At 46.5% G+C, this 17,415-nt stretch overlaps 1 protein-coding gene across 8 annotated transcripts in view; it reads left to right on the forward strand.

Annotated features, from left to right (window-relative positions):
- Positions 1-14,671, forward strand: part of clcn2a (chloride channel, voltage-sensitive 2a) — a 41,338-nt gene extending 26,667 nt beyond the window's left edge. For 5 of the 8 annotated variants that reach the window (XM_031559863.1, XM_042703010.1, XM_031559858.2 and 2 more), the window contains 19 exons: positions 924-953; positions 1,550-1,628; positions 2,350-2,475; positions 2,651-2,735; positions 3,570-3,671; positions 4,909-4,993; positions 5,243-5,386; positions 5,605-5,674; positions 6,226-6,336; positions 6,973-7,183; positions 8,995-9,128; positions 9,497-9,678; positions 9,937-10,045; positions 11,016-11,062; positions 11,552-11,617; positions 12,466-12,501; positions 12,611-12,715; positions 13,048-13,134; positions 13,601-14,671. In XM_031559863.1, the coding sequence (XP_031415723.1) occupies positions 924-953; positions 1,550-1,628; positions 2,350-2,475; positions 2,651-2,735; positions 3,570-3,671; positions 4,909-4,993; positions 5,243-5,386; positions 5,605-5,674; positions 6,226-6,336; positions 6,973-7,183; positions 8,995-9,128; positions 9,497-9,678; positions 9,937-10,045; positions 11,016-11,062; positions 11,552-11,617; positions 12,466-12,501; positions 12,611-12,715; positions 13,048-13,134; positions 13,601-14,074 (2,283 nt within the window). In that variant the 3' untranslated portion in view covers positions 14,075-14,671. Of the gene's footprint in view, positions 1-923; positions 954-1,549; positions 1,629-2,349; positions 2,513-2,650; positions 2,736-3,569; positions 3,672-4,908; positions 4,994-5,242; positions 5,387-5,604; positions 5,675-6,225; positions 6,337-6,972; positions 7,184-8,994; positions 9,129-9,496; positions 9,679-9,936; positions 10,046-11,015; positions 11,063-11,551; positions 11,618-12,465; positions 12,502-12,610; positions 12,716-13,047; positions 13,135-13,600 lie in introns of all 8 variants that reach the window. The other 3 variants (XM_031559859.2, XM_031559861.2, XM_031559860.2) reach the window with 3 other exon arrangements.
- The last annotated feature ends 2,744 nt before the right edge of the window (positions 14,672-17,415 follow it).

Raw genomic sequence — 17,415 nt, forward strand, 5'->3', positions numbered from 1 at the left:
TAGATTTTGAGGCTGACAGAGAATTTAATGCAAGTGTGGACATGTGGGTGAATTCTGTCTGAATATTCATTGACACGTCTAAATGAGGTTTCTGTCAATCTCTCGAAATTAACAAAAGATGTGTCAAACAAAATAAGCATAACTGCAAAACTCCAAATTAAAATAGCTGCATGAAGTGAATTCTTAGGGTTTGCCAAAGCTTTCAGAGCTCTTTCCTTTGCAGCTATGTCAATGGCACTTGATAGATTGTAGCCTGCGTTGTCAGTCACGGGTGTCATTGTTACATTGTGCTTCATTTTCATTGTTTCATTTATACCAGCAGCATCACTACAACACACAACAGGATGTGGCTCAACCCCTCGTGCTGAAGGGCATGTTGTGTACCAGTGTGTAAAAAGAATACTTAGGCTGTAATTGCTATAGCCTCATAAAAATCACAGTCACTATAAAAGTGCTTTGGAATCTTTTGAATGTTTACAAGGATATTTAATGACTTTGCTTACTTGCCAGGAAGTTATTTATGAAGTGTGAGCCAATTATAAAGTCATCATAATAAAGACATTCAAGAAATGCAAATACACCCCCAGGGGATGGATTTGGGGAAACAATCATGCACTGTGTGTTATACCAGCGTCATTAATATATTATGTGTTATATTACCAGATTAGGTTGACTCAGGAGTTGATGGTGAGTACATGATGACTGACAGACCACTAGCAGGCAGGGGTATACATTTTGAGTGAACACAAAATCAGGAACGTCTCCATTTTCCAAATGGTCTGTGTAAGGGGTTGTGTAAGGGGTCGCGTAAGGGGTCGTGTAAGGGGTCGTGTAAGGCCGTGAGCCAGAGACAGAGTGCAGTGTGACAGAGAGACCGCCACTTGCAGGTGTTCACTGTTATCCCTGTCTATTTCCACTTACTGCTGAAGGAAGAGCCCTTTGTGGGAACCAAGGTAAGAGTGCGTATGCGGGGAGTGACTGGTCCATGGACTGAAAATTAAACATGTCCTTTAGAAGTACATGTATTCATTTTCAATGAATATGACTTTCTCCCCCTGTCATTTCCTTTTCTTTTTTTCGAATGTATTCTATTTTCTGTGTTGACTTAGTGACGCTAGTATATGGTTGCAACCCCCCACGGCATTAGATGAATCACTTTAGAAGCCAGTTCACGGCATTGTTTCATTCCATATCTCTGTCATGTCTCATTTGGAACTCACTCATTCTGGTAGTTTGTCCTGTCCCTTCACCTTTTTTGTGTGTCCCCCCTCCCCCTGTTGAGTGTGTCAGCTTGTTGAATGTGAGTGTGGGCGTAGTGTGTTTGTGTCACTGTATGAGGGAGAGAGAGAGAGAGAGTGTGTGTGTGTGTGTGTGTGTGTGTGTGTGTGTGTATGAGAGTGACAGTGTGTGGGTGGGTGTACGTTTGTGTGTATGTACGTGCGTACGACAGAATATGTTTGGTGTGTGTGTGTGTGTGTGTGTGTGTGTGTGTGTGTGTGTGTGTGTGTGTGTGTGTCAGTGAGCATTAGCTTCTCCTGTTGTTTTCCAGAACGAGCTGAGGAACACTGAGATGCTCTCTGCAGCCTGTGCAGTCGGGGTGGGCTGCTGTTTCGCTGCCCCTATTGGAGGTGAGAGCGCGCTGGTGGCCCCCTGCAGCTGGAGCCTGTCAAAGCCTAGCCTAGCCTGTGCATTATATCACTTGCATTACACCACTCACAGCATTCAAAAAGCCTGAGAAATAACACTGATATCCCTCAGATATTAATCGGGCGTAGGAAGTTATTTATGAAAACTGAGGTTGCTGACGTTGAACTTTTACTTCAAGGCCATTTCTGTTTGCCCACGTGGTGATGACATAACAAAAAGTCTATTTGATTAGCTGCAGTCACTGAGTGTTCCTACAATGATTATTAACCCTACTGGTAACCTTAACCCTAGCCTTAAAGGCATAGTTCACCTCCAACTTCCTACTAGGAAAAATCTCCTAAACAGACTACCAGTGGTCATGCAGAAAAAAGATTTGCTTATCAGTGCAATGCAAACTGGGTTACACTACATTTACATTTGATTGTACCGTAGTTCCTTTCCAGAACGTTTGAGACGACTGTAAATATTAATATTTGAAACAGATTAATGTGATGTAAACTATGTACTATTACTATGCTCTGTGATTACATATTATGAAGTTAATGTCATTTGGGGCATTTATCATTCATCATCATGTCTTGATGGCATTACCACTTACAGACTCAGTGTAGGGCAGTAAATATCATAAGTATATGAATACAGCACACTGATATGTTTGGTAAATGTAAGAGCATTAGTGAGTGTGTCCCGGGTGTGTGGCAGGTGTGCTCTTCAGCATCGAAGTGACGTCCACCTTTTTTGCCGTGAGGAACTACTGGAGAGGCTTCTTTGCCGCCACCTTCAGTGCCTTCATCTTCAGAGTGCTGGCCGTGTGGAACCAGGATGAGGGTGAGGCCAGCACCAGTCATGTGGAACACAATCAAAAGTGGGTCATCATTTTTAGATCACGCCATAGCTTGCTCTCCCCCTCTCTTTTTATCTCTCCTCTCTTTTTCCTCTCTCTCTCTCTCTCTCTCTCCTTCTCTTTTACCTCCCGCTCCCTCTATTTCTCTCCTCTCCTCAGAGACAATCACTGCTCTCTTTAAAACGCGTTTCCGCCTCGACTTCCCCTTTGACCTGCAGGAGCTTCCAGCATTTGCTGTCCTTGGGTATGTTCTGTGCAGTGGCCTCCAATACAAAATCAATTAGATCCAAGAAATTCTTTCCACGGAGCCTTTAAACATCGCTCACTGACTAGGTGTAAAAGACATGTTGATGCATCGCATTGTCCTCTCTGTTCATTGAATGTTACATACGGGGATTTCTTTCTAATATTTTAGAGGATTTCTTAGCTCTAAACACACTAAAATGAATAATAGAGCTTTTAGGTTATCTTTAGCTGTTTACTTATTTTCACTTAACTTTGTACACATAAATGTATATGATCATGAGTTGGTTGTCATGATTTTCTCTCTGTCTGGTTTGGGTTATGTGTCATTGTTCCATACAAGATGAGGACAGCTCTATAAATAGTCTTGTGGCTGGTAGCCACATCATTTCCCGGCCTGACTATTGTTAAGTCGGCCACTGAGGTCTCTCTGGGCTGGTGGCGTAGTTTTCGGTCTGTGGGAAGGTCATTAGGGCTGATTTATGCAGACATCAGACATGCTTTTGAGCACCACACTGACCTTTCTGTGAGAGGTCAGACACATACTCTCTGAATTAGACGGCACTGACAGAAATCACCACTCACCTTGGCAGGCTAGATTGATATGACGTGTTAGAGGGTGGAGAATGGGGATAATCCTGTTCCCAGTGTACACTGTTCCCTAGAAATGAAGTCAAAGAAGTTTGTCTTCCGATCAGACATCAAGGTTTACAGGAATATGGTAGTTATCATATGCTGTAACTATCACTAATTAGTTTAAACTCTTATTTGAATGAATCAAAATAAATGCTGTTGAAGACTTTTTGTTGTTCATGGACTTTTCCTCTTTCCTCAGAATTGCCAGTGGCTTTGGGGGTGCTCTGTTTGTGTACCTGAACAGAATAATTGTTGAATCCATGAGAAAACAGAAAACTATCAACAAGTTTTTACTGAAGAAGTAAGTACTTTATGACTTAAGGGTTGTGTTGCTGACAGGTGACTCTGCAGTGTTGTGGGCTGAGTCAGCGTTTCAAGAGCTGCATCTTTCACATAGACATTCATTTATTTGCCTCGCGGAACGACACAAATAAATGAATTTTTATGCGAATGCTGTCTAACTTGTTTATGTACTTTTGGGGGATCCAGCGCCTGACTTTATTATTTTCTCAGCTTATTCTGTAGCCATATCTTCGTGAAGAGATGAGCCACTTACCTTGATGGCAAAATAGATGTTTGACCTATGACCTTTGACCTATGACCCTATTGACCCTATGAACTATTTCTGGAAAATCTGTGTGTTTTTTACAAGTGTTTTTAACACCCCCGCCTTCTTTCCTACTGTGAGGCGCATTGTGTTACCTCCTTGTATGAAATGCGCTGTACAAATAAAGTTTGATTTGATTTGATTTGATTTGATTTGATTTGATTTGATTTGACCCCCTATGTCATTCCTGTCCTGTCTGCTGAACTTGGAGAGTTAGGAAATCTATGTTCAGAATGACAGAACAATCATTACAGCGATAATGTATGGAAAGATGTCCGCCGTTATTGCAGCCATGCTTAAACCTACGCTTCTCCTCTAAGGGGATGCCAAGATGGCCGATGTGTTTACTCAACACATGTGTACACAGCACAGAACACCAGGCATCAGTACCAGACTGAGGCTGCATGCCAGTCAAGGGATTATTGTAATCTGAGTCAGTTTTGCCTTACTCACCTGGACAGGAGGTAGAGCAGGGCTTTCAGAGTTAGTTCAGTGTTTTGTGGAGAGAAGCCAGACTATAATTAATGGGTGAAAATGTTTTATTGCACAAGAGGAAAACTAAATCAGGGGCTCTTTTATCCCGCCTGTACCAGAGTGTTCTTCAGCACTGCTGTTGCCTTCACATTACAACAAGACACCCAGAGTAACTATCCCTCTCTTCCTCCCTCTCTCCCTCTCCCTCTCTCCCTCCCTCTCTTCCTCTCCCTCTCTCCCTCCCTCTCTCCCTCTCTCTCTCCCTCTCTCCCTCTCCCTCTCTCCCTCCCTCTCTCCCTCTCCCTCTCTCCCTCCCTCTCTTCCTCTCCCTCTCTCCCTCCCTCTCTCCCTCTCCCTCTCTTCCTCTCTCTCTCCCTCTCTCCCTCTCCCTCTCCCTCTCCCTCTCCCTCTCTCTCTCTCTCTCTCTCTCTCTCTCTCTCTCTCTCATGTTGCACAGGCGGCTGGTCTACCCGGCTCTTGTCACCCTGCTGGTGTCCAGCCTCACCTTCCCTCCAGGGTTTGGACAGTTCATGGCTGGCCAGGTCTGGTTACTCGTATCTCTGTTTCCGTGATCAGCCTATATGCAACATCTTGTCTAGCAGTGGTAGTAGTAGTGGCAAATATAATATGGTTTGAGCGGTCGAGTTGTAGGACATTTAAACTAAGGTCGCATTCCCCCGAAACACAATGATTACATTCACATCCACTGTGCTTTGAGACTGCAGTGGATGTAGTTCTAAATGTAACTCAGCCATCCTCTTTAAGGTGCCGTTGTGTTTGCTCCTCCACAGTTGACTCAGCACGAATCTCTGGTGGCGCTCTTTGACAACCGCACCTGGTACAAGCAGGGAGTAGCGGAGGAGTTTGACTTCCAGGCTTGGAAACACCCACAGCTCAACGTCTTCGTCACACTCCTCCTCTTTGTCCTCATGAAGGTGTGTGTGTGTGTGTGTGTGTGTGTAGGGGGATATGTGTGGTGTGGCCACTGACATGTTTTTCTAGTGTTTGTATGTATTAGTGTTTCTAGCCGTTCACATGTAGCTGTGTGTGCTTATGTTTACAAGTGTGAGCCTTTGAGTGTGGAGAGTGTGGTGCATCTTAGCGCCATCCAGTGTGTGTAAGAGTGTGACACTGACTATGTTTTTTCCCCTAGTTTTGGATGTCAGCTTTGGCCACCACCATGCCAGTCCCCTGTGGAGCTTTCATGCCAGTGTTCCTCATAGGTAAATGCCGGTGATCTTAGTCATGGGAGTGTGTGAATGTGAGACTCTGTGTCTGAGAGAGATCAGCATTCCACTGCATTCCACAGGTGTCGTTTGCTTGTCATAGTTTTGTTGTTCAATATGGACACTACCATGGCTGCTCACACGCAGGTCATTTTGGCAGGTAAACTGCATCTTTATTTCAATTTTATCCCACTTCACTTCATATCTTGGTTTGCGTCTAACTTTTGTTCTTTATCTTTGACATATTTTGTTCCTCCATATCTCATCTCCATCAATGTTTGACTGACAAACCAAATCCTCTGGTGTATAAACATTGCAAATCACCTCCAGCTATGTTGGTCATGGAACACACGCTTGATCGAAAAACATTTCATGTGAGTATTTTTTGCAGGTTTTTGCTGAAGTGAAATATCTGAAAATTTGGCCTGCAAGCAAACAGTGGGGTTTAGTTTTAGTTTATAACAGTTTGCGTGTGTGTGTTTGTGTGTGTGTGTGTGTGTGTGTGTGTGTGTGTGTGTGTGTGTGTGTGTGTGTGTGTGTGCGCGCAGGAGCTGCATTCGGACGTCTCGTCGGAGAGAGCATGGCAGCCGTCTTCCCTGATGGCATAAATGCCGACGGCACAGTGTATCCTATAGTACCTGGCGGCTATGCAGTTGTAGGTCAGTATCCTCCACGGCATCCTGGTTCGTGTCCAATCTCTCTCTCCTCACTCGTGTGTGCGAGAGAGAGAGAGAGAGCGAGAGAGAAAAAGCCATCAGATGTAACCACTGTGCCCATTGTGGCTCCATTCTGATTCGCCCGAATAATTGAGCCTGCAGGGCGCGGTGTGCAGGAGTCATGCATATTTCATCAACCAACACTGACAGCCAGACAAATTAAATCTAGTCAGTGGAAATAGATGCCACTGCTCCCTGGGCAATGTGCAGTGGAGCAGGAAGGATCCGGACCAACACAATGACAAATCGAATGGCTTGCTGACACTGGCTCAGGGCTGTGGAAATGTGACTGTGTGTGTGTGTGTGTGTGTTTGTTTGTGTGTTGTCGTTTGTAAACGTGTGTGTGGGTTTGTTGTGTGTCAGAGTATTACGTGTGATGTAATTTAGTAGGTGTTTGTGCGTGTGTGTGTATGTCTGCATATGTGTGGCATATGTTATAACTTACTATGTGCATCTGCATGTGAATGTGTGTACCTGTGTGTTTGTGTGTGTGTGTGTGTGTGTGTCTGTGTGTGTGTGTGTGTGTGTGTGTGTGTGTGTGTGTGTGTGTGTGTGTATGTGTGGGTGTGTCCACATCAGGTGCGGCGGCTCTTTCAGGGGCGGTCACACACACTGTGTCGACGGCGGTGATCGTGTTCGAGCTGACGGGTCAGATTTCACACATCCTGCCGGTGATGATTGCCGTGATCTTGGCCAACGCCGTCGCCCAGAGCCTGCAGCCCTCCCTGTATGACTCCATCATCCGCATCCAGAAGCTGCCCTATCTCCCCGAGCTGGGCTGGGGGCAGGAGTGAGTCCACCTGTCTGTCTGTCTGTCTGTCTGTCTGTCTGTTTATCTGCCTGCCTGCCTTCCTGCCCACCTGTCTGTGTCACGCTCTCTTGCCCGTTTGCCTGTCAGGCAGGCCGTTTTTGGATTTGCCTCTTCTCTTCCCCTCTGTTCTTATCTCTCTGTCTCTCTCTCTCTCTCTTTCCCTCCCTTTCTCTCTTTGAGCCTCCTCGGTTTTGTTCTGGTTAACTGGATAGATAAACCATACTGTACAAATTCACCTATACCTCTGAAGAAAAAATAAATACAAATTATTTTAGGAGAATTAGGTTGATACATGTCCATCTTTACACATTTCTAGAATATGCACTGTTAGTTTGTAGATCACATCATGGACCACTGAAATAGATTGGTACTGTTCTTTTTAACCATTTCTTGTTCCATATTTGCCTGGTCTCTTTGGTCCTGCTATTCATCTGGCCTCTCTCCTCTCCTCTCTCCTCTGCTCTCCTCTCCTCTCTCCTCTCTCCTCTCTCCTCTTCTCTCTGCTCTCTGCTCTCCTCTCTCCCCTCTCCCCTCTCCCCTCTCCCCTCTCCTCTCTCCTCTCTCCTCTCCTCTCTCCTCTCTCCTCTCTCCTCTCTCCTCTCCCCTCTCCCCTCTCCTCTCTCCTCTCTCCTCTCCTCTCTCCTCTCTCCTCTCTCCTCTCTCCTCTCCCCTCTCCCCTCTCCTCTCTCCTCTCTCCTCTCTCCTCTCCTCTCTCCTCTCTCCTCTTCTCTCCTCTCCTCTCTCCTCTTCTCTCTTCTCCTCTCTCCTCTCCTCTCTCCTCTCCTCTCTCCTCTTCTCTCTTCTCCTCTCTCCTCTCCTCTCTCCTCTCCTCTCCCCTCTCCCCTCTCCTCTCTCCTCTCCTCTCTCCTCTCTCCTCTTCTCTCCTCTCCTCTCTCCTCTTCTCTCTTCTCCTCTCTCCTCTCCTCTCTCCTCTCCTCTCTCCTCTCCTCTCTCCTCTCTCCTCTCTCCTCTCTCCCCTCTCCTCTCTCCTCTCTCCTCTCTCCTCTCCTCTCTCCTCTCTCCTCTCTCCTCTCCTCTCTCCTCTCCTCTCCTCTCCTCTCTACTCTCTCCTCTCTCCTCTCCTCTCTCCTCTCTCCTCTCTCCTCTCTCCTCTCCTCTTCTCTCTTCTCTCTGCTCCTCTCTCCTCTCCTCTCTTCTCTCTCCTCTCCTCTCTTCTCTCTCCTCTCCTCTCTCCTCTCCTCTCTCCTCTCTCCTCTCTCCTCTCTCCCCTCTCCTCTCTCCTCTCTCCTCTCTCCTCTCCTCTCTCCTCTCTCCTCTCTCCTCTCCTCTCTCCTCTCCTCTCCTCTCCTCTCTACTCTCTCCTCTCTCCTCTCCTCTCTCCTCTCTCCTCTCTCCTCTCTCCTCTCCTCTTCTCTCTTCTCTCTTCTCCTCTCTCCTCTCCTCTCTCCTCTCCTCTCTCCTCTTCTCTCTTCTCCTCTCTCCTCTCCTCTCTCCTCTCCTCTCCCCTCTCCCCTCTCCTCTCTCCTCTCCTCTCTCCTCTCTCCTCTTCTCTCCTCTCCTCTCTCCTCTTCTCTCTTCTCCTCTCTCCTCTCCTCTCTCCTCTCCTCTCTCCTCTCCTCTCTCCTCTCTCCTCTCTCCTCTCTCCCCTCTCCTCTCTCCTCTCTCCTCTCTCCTCTCCTCTCTCCTCTCTCCTCTCTCCTCTCCTCTCTCCTCTCCTCTCCTCTCCTCTCTACTCTCTCCTCTCTCCTCTCCTCTCTCCTCTCTCCTCTCTCCTCTCTCCTCTCTCCTCTCTCCTCTCCTCTTCTCTGCTCTGTTTGGTCGTGCTGTAGGAAGTATAATATCCGAGTAGAGGACATCATGGTGCGGGACGTGCCTCACATCACTCTTACCTCCACCTATCGCAACGTGCAGGATGCCATGAACACAGCTCAGCTCAAAACAGTGTCCCTGGTGGAGTCCAATGGTAACGTGTACTCAGATCCATTCGTGACACACACACACACACACACACACACACACAGACACACACCGCCACACCTTTTCACCTGTATGAGTCAATCCATGCCACTATACAAATCAGAGCAGGACTTCCTTGTGTCTCGTGAAGTAAAACACATTCTAGGACACAGTTGTGTACACCCTGCCCTACTTGTTCATTTTTTCATGTTTTGGTTTGTCTGATTGTAACCCTTTGCCTTTTCCCCTCATTCTCCTCTTTCTAATGATCTGATTCATTTAGTCTCACTGGGTTTGTCTATTAGGCTCAGGCTCACGAGATATCATATCAGTCTGATTTAACCTGGTCGCTCTCTTCCTCCCTTCCTCCATTAGAGTCCATGATCCTGCTGGGCTCTATTGAGCGCTCCCAGCTCCAGTCTCTGCTCTCCCTGCAGCTGAGTCGTGCTCAGCGGCTGGAGTTCTTGCGGGAGCGGGCCCAGGGCAACGGTGCCCACCACCCCACGCTGATAGGCCAGGACGGCTCGCCCACGGGGAGCCACGGGGTCCGATTCCTGGTGAGCAGCGCCAGGGGAGACAGATGGGTCAGGTCCTTGGGCTGTAAAACACCATTCATGGGCTCTTCAAAACGGAGATATCTTTTGTTTAGTTATGCATGGCAGCCTTCTTGTCTAAAAATGCCTCTGCACACCTCTGAAGAGCAGAGACTAAGGTTACAGGGGGACAGGCTCTCTCAAAGCAGCGGCTCAGTTCATGCAGGTGGTCACAAGTCAACCACCCCTGTTTGGTGGGTATTCCTCTCCTCCTCTTTTCAGATCTCCACTGAGGAATCGTTCTACAGTCCAACCGTCTCCAACTCTCAGATTCCTCTCAAGTCTGCGCTGAAGACCGTGTCCGCCGTCAGCCACACAGAGACACCCAACGGTATGTGCTCAAACACAGAGTGATTTGAGGCTTAAACATACTCATGTTGTAAAAAAAATATGATGTATATTCGTACTTATAATGACTGATGTACTTCTGTATATCTGACTGTTTATTATTATCTTTGTCCAGTCACTTACCAAGTAAACAAGTAAACTCAATTATTAGACTCACAAATTAGTCACAGGTAAACTCAGAGAGAAGTGCAAGTGACCAGAAGTGTCTCATCTCACGTCATGACATATTGGTGACATATTAGCTGCCTTGACTACTGCAACGCCCTCCTAACGGGCCTGCCGGCTTGCGTGGTGAAACCACTACAGATGATCCAGAACGCGGCGGCGCGTCTGGTGTTCAACCAACCGAAAAGGGCACACGTCACCCCGCTACTCATTGAGCTCCACTGGCTGCCAGTAGCTGCTCGCATTAAGTTCAAGTCACTTATGCTTGCCTACAGAGTGCTTGCTGGTTCTGCTCCCACCTACCTAAACGTTCTTGTAAGGGCAAATGTTACACCCAGGACGCTGCGCTCGTCTAGATTGCGTCGTTTGGCACTGCCGTCCGTGCAAGCACGGCAATCCAGACTATTTTCATTTGTAGTTCCACGTTGGTGGAACGAACTGCCTAGTACTACCAGAGCAGGGGCGTCCCTCTCTACCTTCAAGAAGCTTTTGAAGACCCAACTCTTCAGAGAGCACCTCCCCTCCTAACTGGCACCTGACTAGCGCTTAACTTGCACTTCAGCAGTTACATTCCTGCACTTCTTTTTCCTTTTTTCTAGGTTGTTGTTTTTCTAATTCTCATGTAAAGTAGTATTTATTGTTACACCATGCTTTTTATTGCTCTTAGCTTGACTGTTCTCTCCCTTGTACGTCGCTTTGGACAAAAGCGTCTGCTAAATGACTAAATGTAAATGTAAATGTAAATGGTGACTGAACCACCTGAGGCGCTCTTGTCTCTCTGTGCACAGACTCCCAGACCCTGTCCTGCGAGGACCCAGAGAAGAAGCGTGTGAAGGTGAGGTCCAGAGAGATGCCCACTGTCCCCTAGAATAGAAACTCACCCACCCCATATCATCCCCGCCCACTAACATTTCTTATTTTATGGACAGTATTACTGCATCACTTTGTTGGAGACTGGCTAACTATCCATCATAAGTTGACCTGTGATTGTGTGTGTGTGCATGGAGAATGTTTGGAGCCTTCACTAAAGAGGGAAGATGTGTTAGTTTAAGGGAGCGTGGAGGTGGAAATCCCAGGGAAGAAAGACCCAGAATATTTCATGTCAAATTAACACACCTCTCGGAGCTGGAGGGAGAACCAATCAGCTACCTGGCCCAGTGCCTGTGTGGAGCAGATTCATGGCACTATAGAAAACTTTGCACCTCTGCCAACAAGCATCACTTTAACCTTAATCGGTCCGACCCCAGCCAAACGTAGCTCCGTAGCATGTGTTGGACCCTTGTGTTAACTCTGTGTGCTCCTCCCTCTCTGTTTGTTTTCTCAGAAGAGCAAAGTTCGGGCTTTGGCTCGTAAGAGCAGGAGGCCCAGGCGAGGCAGGACCCCCATGGCGGTAAGATCACTGCTCCGAGCCCTCCGGTACCCCTCAGTCCGCAATCACCGCCCCACCCCAGAGGTGCCGTAGCCTCATTGCTAGCAAGGCTAACACGCACTCCAGTCTAGTGGGTTCAGCCACAGTGGATTTTCAAACTGATTCTTTTCCTTTTTCTCTCTCCTCCTCATTACTATTGTGGTCGTGGCTGTGTGCGAGAGGAGGTGTGTGAATGAGTTCAGTAATTGTCATTGATCTTCGCCATGCCCTTCATGGCTCGCTGTGGTTTGGGAATTTTGATGGAGCATGCTGTGAGGGTTTAATTCAGGATTCCTGAAATGTACTGTTTGCCACGCTTCACGGCACAAAGGTGAAATGGACGCTTCCAACTGCCAAACATACAAAGTCGGTTGCCGTACTACCGGTACTGCGCTTCGCCCTTTTCTCTTGAATACTGGGTCAAAAATAACCTTTACATTTCTTTAAAAGCAGAATCAACAGTAAATGGTGGGTTACTAAATGCAGTGATTTTGGATTTGTGATTTTATGTTCTATTTTACAAAAATGCATCCAAACAACCTTTGAAAGCATAACGTTTCTCAATACTGTGACCGCTTTCAGGATGTAACAGGATGGATTTTACATACAATACTCAGACAGCCACCTTTAGAGTGTGTGTGTCTGTGTGTGCGTGTGTGCATGTGTGTGTGTGTGTGTGTGTGTGTGTGTGTGTGTGTGTGTGTGTGTATGTGCGTGTGTGCATGTGTGTGTGTGTGTGTGTGAATGTGTGTGTGTGAAAGATAGAGAAAGCAAGAGATAGAATCAGCCTGTGGAAATCTGTCTGTAAAGCTGCTCTCTGTGTCCATCAGGCACTGGACGTAGAGGACGACATGACTACAGCTGAGGTATGTCTCGTGCACACACACTCTCCCTCTCTCTCTCTCCAGACTCATCTCTGCATTCTCTCATAGAGAGGCTGGGATTGACTCACTGTCAGCTTTTGCCATTTGTCAGATTACTGAGTGGGAGGAGAGACAGCTGGATGAACCTGTAGATTTCAAGAACTGCAAGATAGACCCTGCCCCGTTTCAGCTGGTGGAGCGCACCTCTCTGCATAAGGTTTGGACCCATCCGTGCCCCGAACAGCTATTCACCTTCACTTATTTCAGTCACCTCCACACACTTCAGGAGCTGCCAAATGCTTCGGGGGTTTCACTTCCTTTACCGCAAAGACAATTCAGCTCATATATGGCGTAGATGTATCACCACAAACAACATTTCTGCTGAGTCACCCCGCTCATCAGGAAAAGCCATCTCAAATTCCTGCGTTTTGTGTTTGTTGTCTATTGAATGGTCATACTGCAATACAACACATTCTAATTACAAAGCATACATTCATTCTAATTTAGAGTGCTCTAAAGCAACCATTGTACTCTGTTTTGCCTCGGCAGACCCACACCATCTTCTCCCTGCTGGGTCTGGACCACGCCTTCGTCACCAGTACGGGCCGGCTAGTTGGAGTCGTGTCTTTGAAAGAGGTGAGCACCACAGCAGGACTTTTAGCCAGGCGACAGCAGCAAAGTCAGCACATGTGGAAGCAGCTGTCATTATTCTTCTCTTGTTCATACAGCTGCCAGTGTATACAGATGTCTGGAGTTGGTTTGTCTTGTCTGGGAGATCTGGGTTATACTGTATGTCTAGCTCGAGGTGGAATTCATATTGTCAGAGAGTCTTCCCCACTGTTTTTGGCAAGCTTCCTGGATAATTATCACTAGTCCTGAATCAAGTGGTGGTGTAACATCTGACGCCTCAGGTCAGACTTCTTCCCACTGTTTGAACAGGGGCCAAGTAATATCAAAGTTATGGCAGTAATTGTGGTGTGTTTTGAATTAAATTCTTCACAGTGAAATGTAAACGTAATGACTGTAGCAGGACCTCTGCTTCCTGGTTTACATTCTTAGCATTTGTCCCACATCCTGCTCACCTCTGGCGTTCTCTTGACAGCTGAGGAAGGCCATTGAGGGCTCGGTGACCGTAACAGGTGTGAAAGTGCGCCCTCCGTTGGCCAGCTTCCGTGACAGTGGCACGAGTACCAGCGTGGCGGAGGTGACGGAAATGCACAGGCTGTGGAACCGGCACCGGAGCCTGTCATTGCCACGGGAACCAAGCCCACCCGAACTGGAGGACCAATCAGATTTGGCCTTCGATGGCAGCCCATTGTTCAGCAGGGACTGCACAGAGCTGTCCACTCAGAACACCACCCTGCAGTCAGACGACCAATCAGAGGTGGTATGCGAACCAGCAAGCCCCTCCCACTCCCCAGAAAAACTTCCAGAGTTGCCATGTGACTATGATTCCGCCCAACTGGATGTGAACCAATCAGGGCCTGTAGAGGAGCTTTGCCCCTCCCCGTCTGAAGAGCAGCCAGAAGAAGCGTGTGAAGCAGATGCGGCCGACACAAAGGATCTTGTCGAATGAGACTGGTCTTCTCTTTCTCTCTCTGTCTTTCTTGCTCTCTCTCTCTACTCTCTCTTTCTCTCTCTCCATCCGTCCATGTACACACAACCATTAGAAGACAGGGTAGTCTGGACCTAACAGGGACTCTTGATGGTGTTTATCATTGATGAGACCTTTAGCACTTCCAAAACCCATAGACTTCTCCGCTTCCTCTCCGCACCATTTGTGTTCGTGAGAGACAGAGAGAGAAACCATGTGTGTCGGGGATGGAGTGAGCTTCAATGTGGTTCTGTGTATATCATCTGAATGTGTTAGTGGGGATGTAGAGGGTTGAACAGGTCACAGCATAGGTCTTCTGGTCCTGGAGTTGTGGTACTGCATAAAGGGGAAGGGGGTTATATATGTAGATCTAAGTGTGAAGGTGTAATGGAAGCGCATGCATCAGTAAGGGGGCATGTGTGAGGGTGCATGTGAAGACTGTGATTGTGTGTGTGACTCAGCTACAGCCAGCCCACGTACCCATCTGGTGCTGACACTTTTAATCGAAATAAGATTGTCTCTGAGAGCGAAACTACAATTTCTCTCCAAATTTAGCTCCTAATAACCCAAACTGAAGGGAGGTTGAGAGGGAGGGAGGGAGGAAGAGAGAGAGAGAGAGGGAGGGAGGGAGGGAGGGAGGGAGGGAGAACCAGCGAGGGGACTGGAGGAGACACCAAGACAAATGGGATGACGCAAGAGGCAGAGACAGACGGGGAGAAGGCAGGGGAGAGGGACGAAGCAAGGGAAGGAACGAGGGGGAATAAGTGAGACTAAACGACACGTCGTCACAAACAAGAATAAATGCCACACTGCGGCAAAACCACACAACAGAGCCCTGGCCAAGCATAGGAGCTTACAGCGGAAGAGGTCCTTAAGCACACTGTCATTTACTCATTTACATTTATCATTTGTATTTACCACCTGAGACCCTTTCTCAGAATGCGACGCATATGTGTTGATGATCACAGGAGCTTCAGTGCTGATGGGTGTTAGTCACACGTTCTACGTCAGTGTCCTCAGTCTACCTGCAGCCCATGCAAGACTCACAATGTCAAAATGTGCCGTGCATGTGCTGCTCCAGACTGATGTGTGTGTGTGTGTGTGTGTGTGTGTGTGTGTGTGTGTGTGTGTGTGTGTGTGTGTGTGTGTGTGTGTGTGTGTGTGTGTGTGTGTGTCCCTCTTGCACGTGTAAATTCCAACTCTTGTTGCTCTTTGAACGTGCAAATTGCACATGTTTGGAGAGACTGAGCTTGAAAAGAAACTGACCCTTAAGCTCTTTATGTATAAACACACAGAAATACATACACATGTACAAATAGAGCCACACACCCAACACACACACACACCCAACACACACACACACACACACACCCAACACATACATGAAGGCCAGACGCCTCAGCCATAGGGGGCACCAAGGTTATGCCCTTAACTTTCTAGCTGGTGATGTCATTAAATGTAATGTAGATAACTTGTACAGTAGAGAAAGTAGTTTTTTTTAGACCGGGGTAGAATTGCATCTGTCAAGAAACTTACGAATAGTGAGAGAATGCTGTATTTTGTTATTTTTTTTAGAGAAAGCTGTACTTGATCCAATGGGTCTAATCAGGGTTGCCTTTAGTTTTAAGTACAGCTTTTATATCTTCAGCAAACCACAGAGGTCCGGGTGACCACACCTGCCTATTCAGGCATTATGGCTCATATGCTTATTTTTGGTCTTGTTTTAATTGCTAAAATGCAATAATATGTGTCTAAATTTTGGAATGTATTGCCCGCCATACAAGATTATTTTTGGTGACCTTATTATAGAGCGCTTAGTGTTTTTAGACGATGGCGTGCACATGCAGTAGAGAGAAGCAATAAGTGCATACATGACCCTGAATGCTCTTTATAATCCCACTGAAAACAATGTGAATGAAATTTAAACTTTAACTCATAACATGTAAATTATGCATACAAATCAACAGTTGACATTATTTTTAAGAATACATGGAATTGTTTTGTACATCAGTGAAATATTAAATTCAATCTTTGAAGTTTAATGGCTTCTCATATGTGTGTTCTGTTGATCAGCTTACACCCTCACTCACTATGTTAGAGACTCGAAGAATCGAAGCCTCTTTTCTACAACACCTTTAGATGTGTTACTGTATCACATACAGGGGGTTGTAGATGACATGACTTAACATCTCTAATTTTGTCAGTGATCTATATTAAGAAAAGATGGACCAGCACCAGTTCCTGTTCGAAGGGAATACAGCTATTTACAAGTTAGTCTAACAAACAACATCCATACATTTAATTCAGGCAGCCACACCAGTGATCACCATCTTTGGTAACGCTGAACTGTGAGAAACATGAACAGATACTTTGAGACGTGTTGTCAACTCATCCTGGTCTGCAAGTCTCCTGGCCTGGTGTGGATCAGAGTGAGATTGCTGGGCGAGATCCATGGACATATCTCCATGTCTATAGATGGACTATAGAATAGAATAGACTTTATTTGTCATTGTGCATTGGATACACAACGAAATTTGTTTGTGCAACCACTAAAAAAAGTGCAGTTGTGCTGGGTGGAGGGTATGAGGGTTGTGTGATTGTTTAGTTTATAAGTTTATAATGCTATCCTCTGCACCTTGACCAGCAGGCCATAAATAACTAATCACCAGGTTAATTACAAGATTTAGGTTATTCACCAGTGAATACTAAGACATAGCTTTTCTCAGAGATGTTTTTTTTTTTGTCATTTATTCATAGTTGATAAACCAACCAAATGCACAACAAGTCATTGCAACAGAGAGGACTTAAAAGAGCAGTTTGAGGAAAAGAAAGACACCATTATTTTCACATTTTGCCTCTCTTGGAGTACATCACACAGTGATCATAATAGAGTAATGGACACGATCCACTAACAGGCACATCGCTCCCTCCGACCAGACACCAGTCTTCAGGTCAGACAGGGAGTGTGGAGAAAAACAGACAGCGGGAAACATTCCACATTCCACATTCTGACATCCTCACGCTTTTTCCATTAAGAATACTGTTATCATTGGCTATGACGCTGAGGTTTGAAGTCTCCTCCTCTCGTTTGACATTAACGAGACCACCTTCCTCATAGACCTCAGCAATAAACCAGAAAAGTCTTTCGTATGAGATACTAAGCAGAGATACATCACTTTTTTTTGTACAAACAAGAACAATGGATTATGTACTGTATCTTCATCTTCACAGAAAAGTACAAAACCTGGTTGGTTAAGGATGCTGCAGCGTTGACTGTTGCGGACGTGTGCGGGACAGGTTGGCACTGTGTCCTGTTTGGAGGA

This window comes from Clupea harengus, chromosome 22 (assembly GCF_900700415.2).
Source record: "Clupea harengus chromosome 22, Ch_v2.0.2, whole genome shotgun sequence".
Lineage (NCBI taxonomy): Eukaryota > Metazoa > Chordata > Actinopteri > Clupeiformes > Clupeidae > Clupea > Clupea harengus.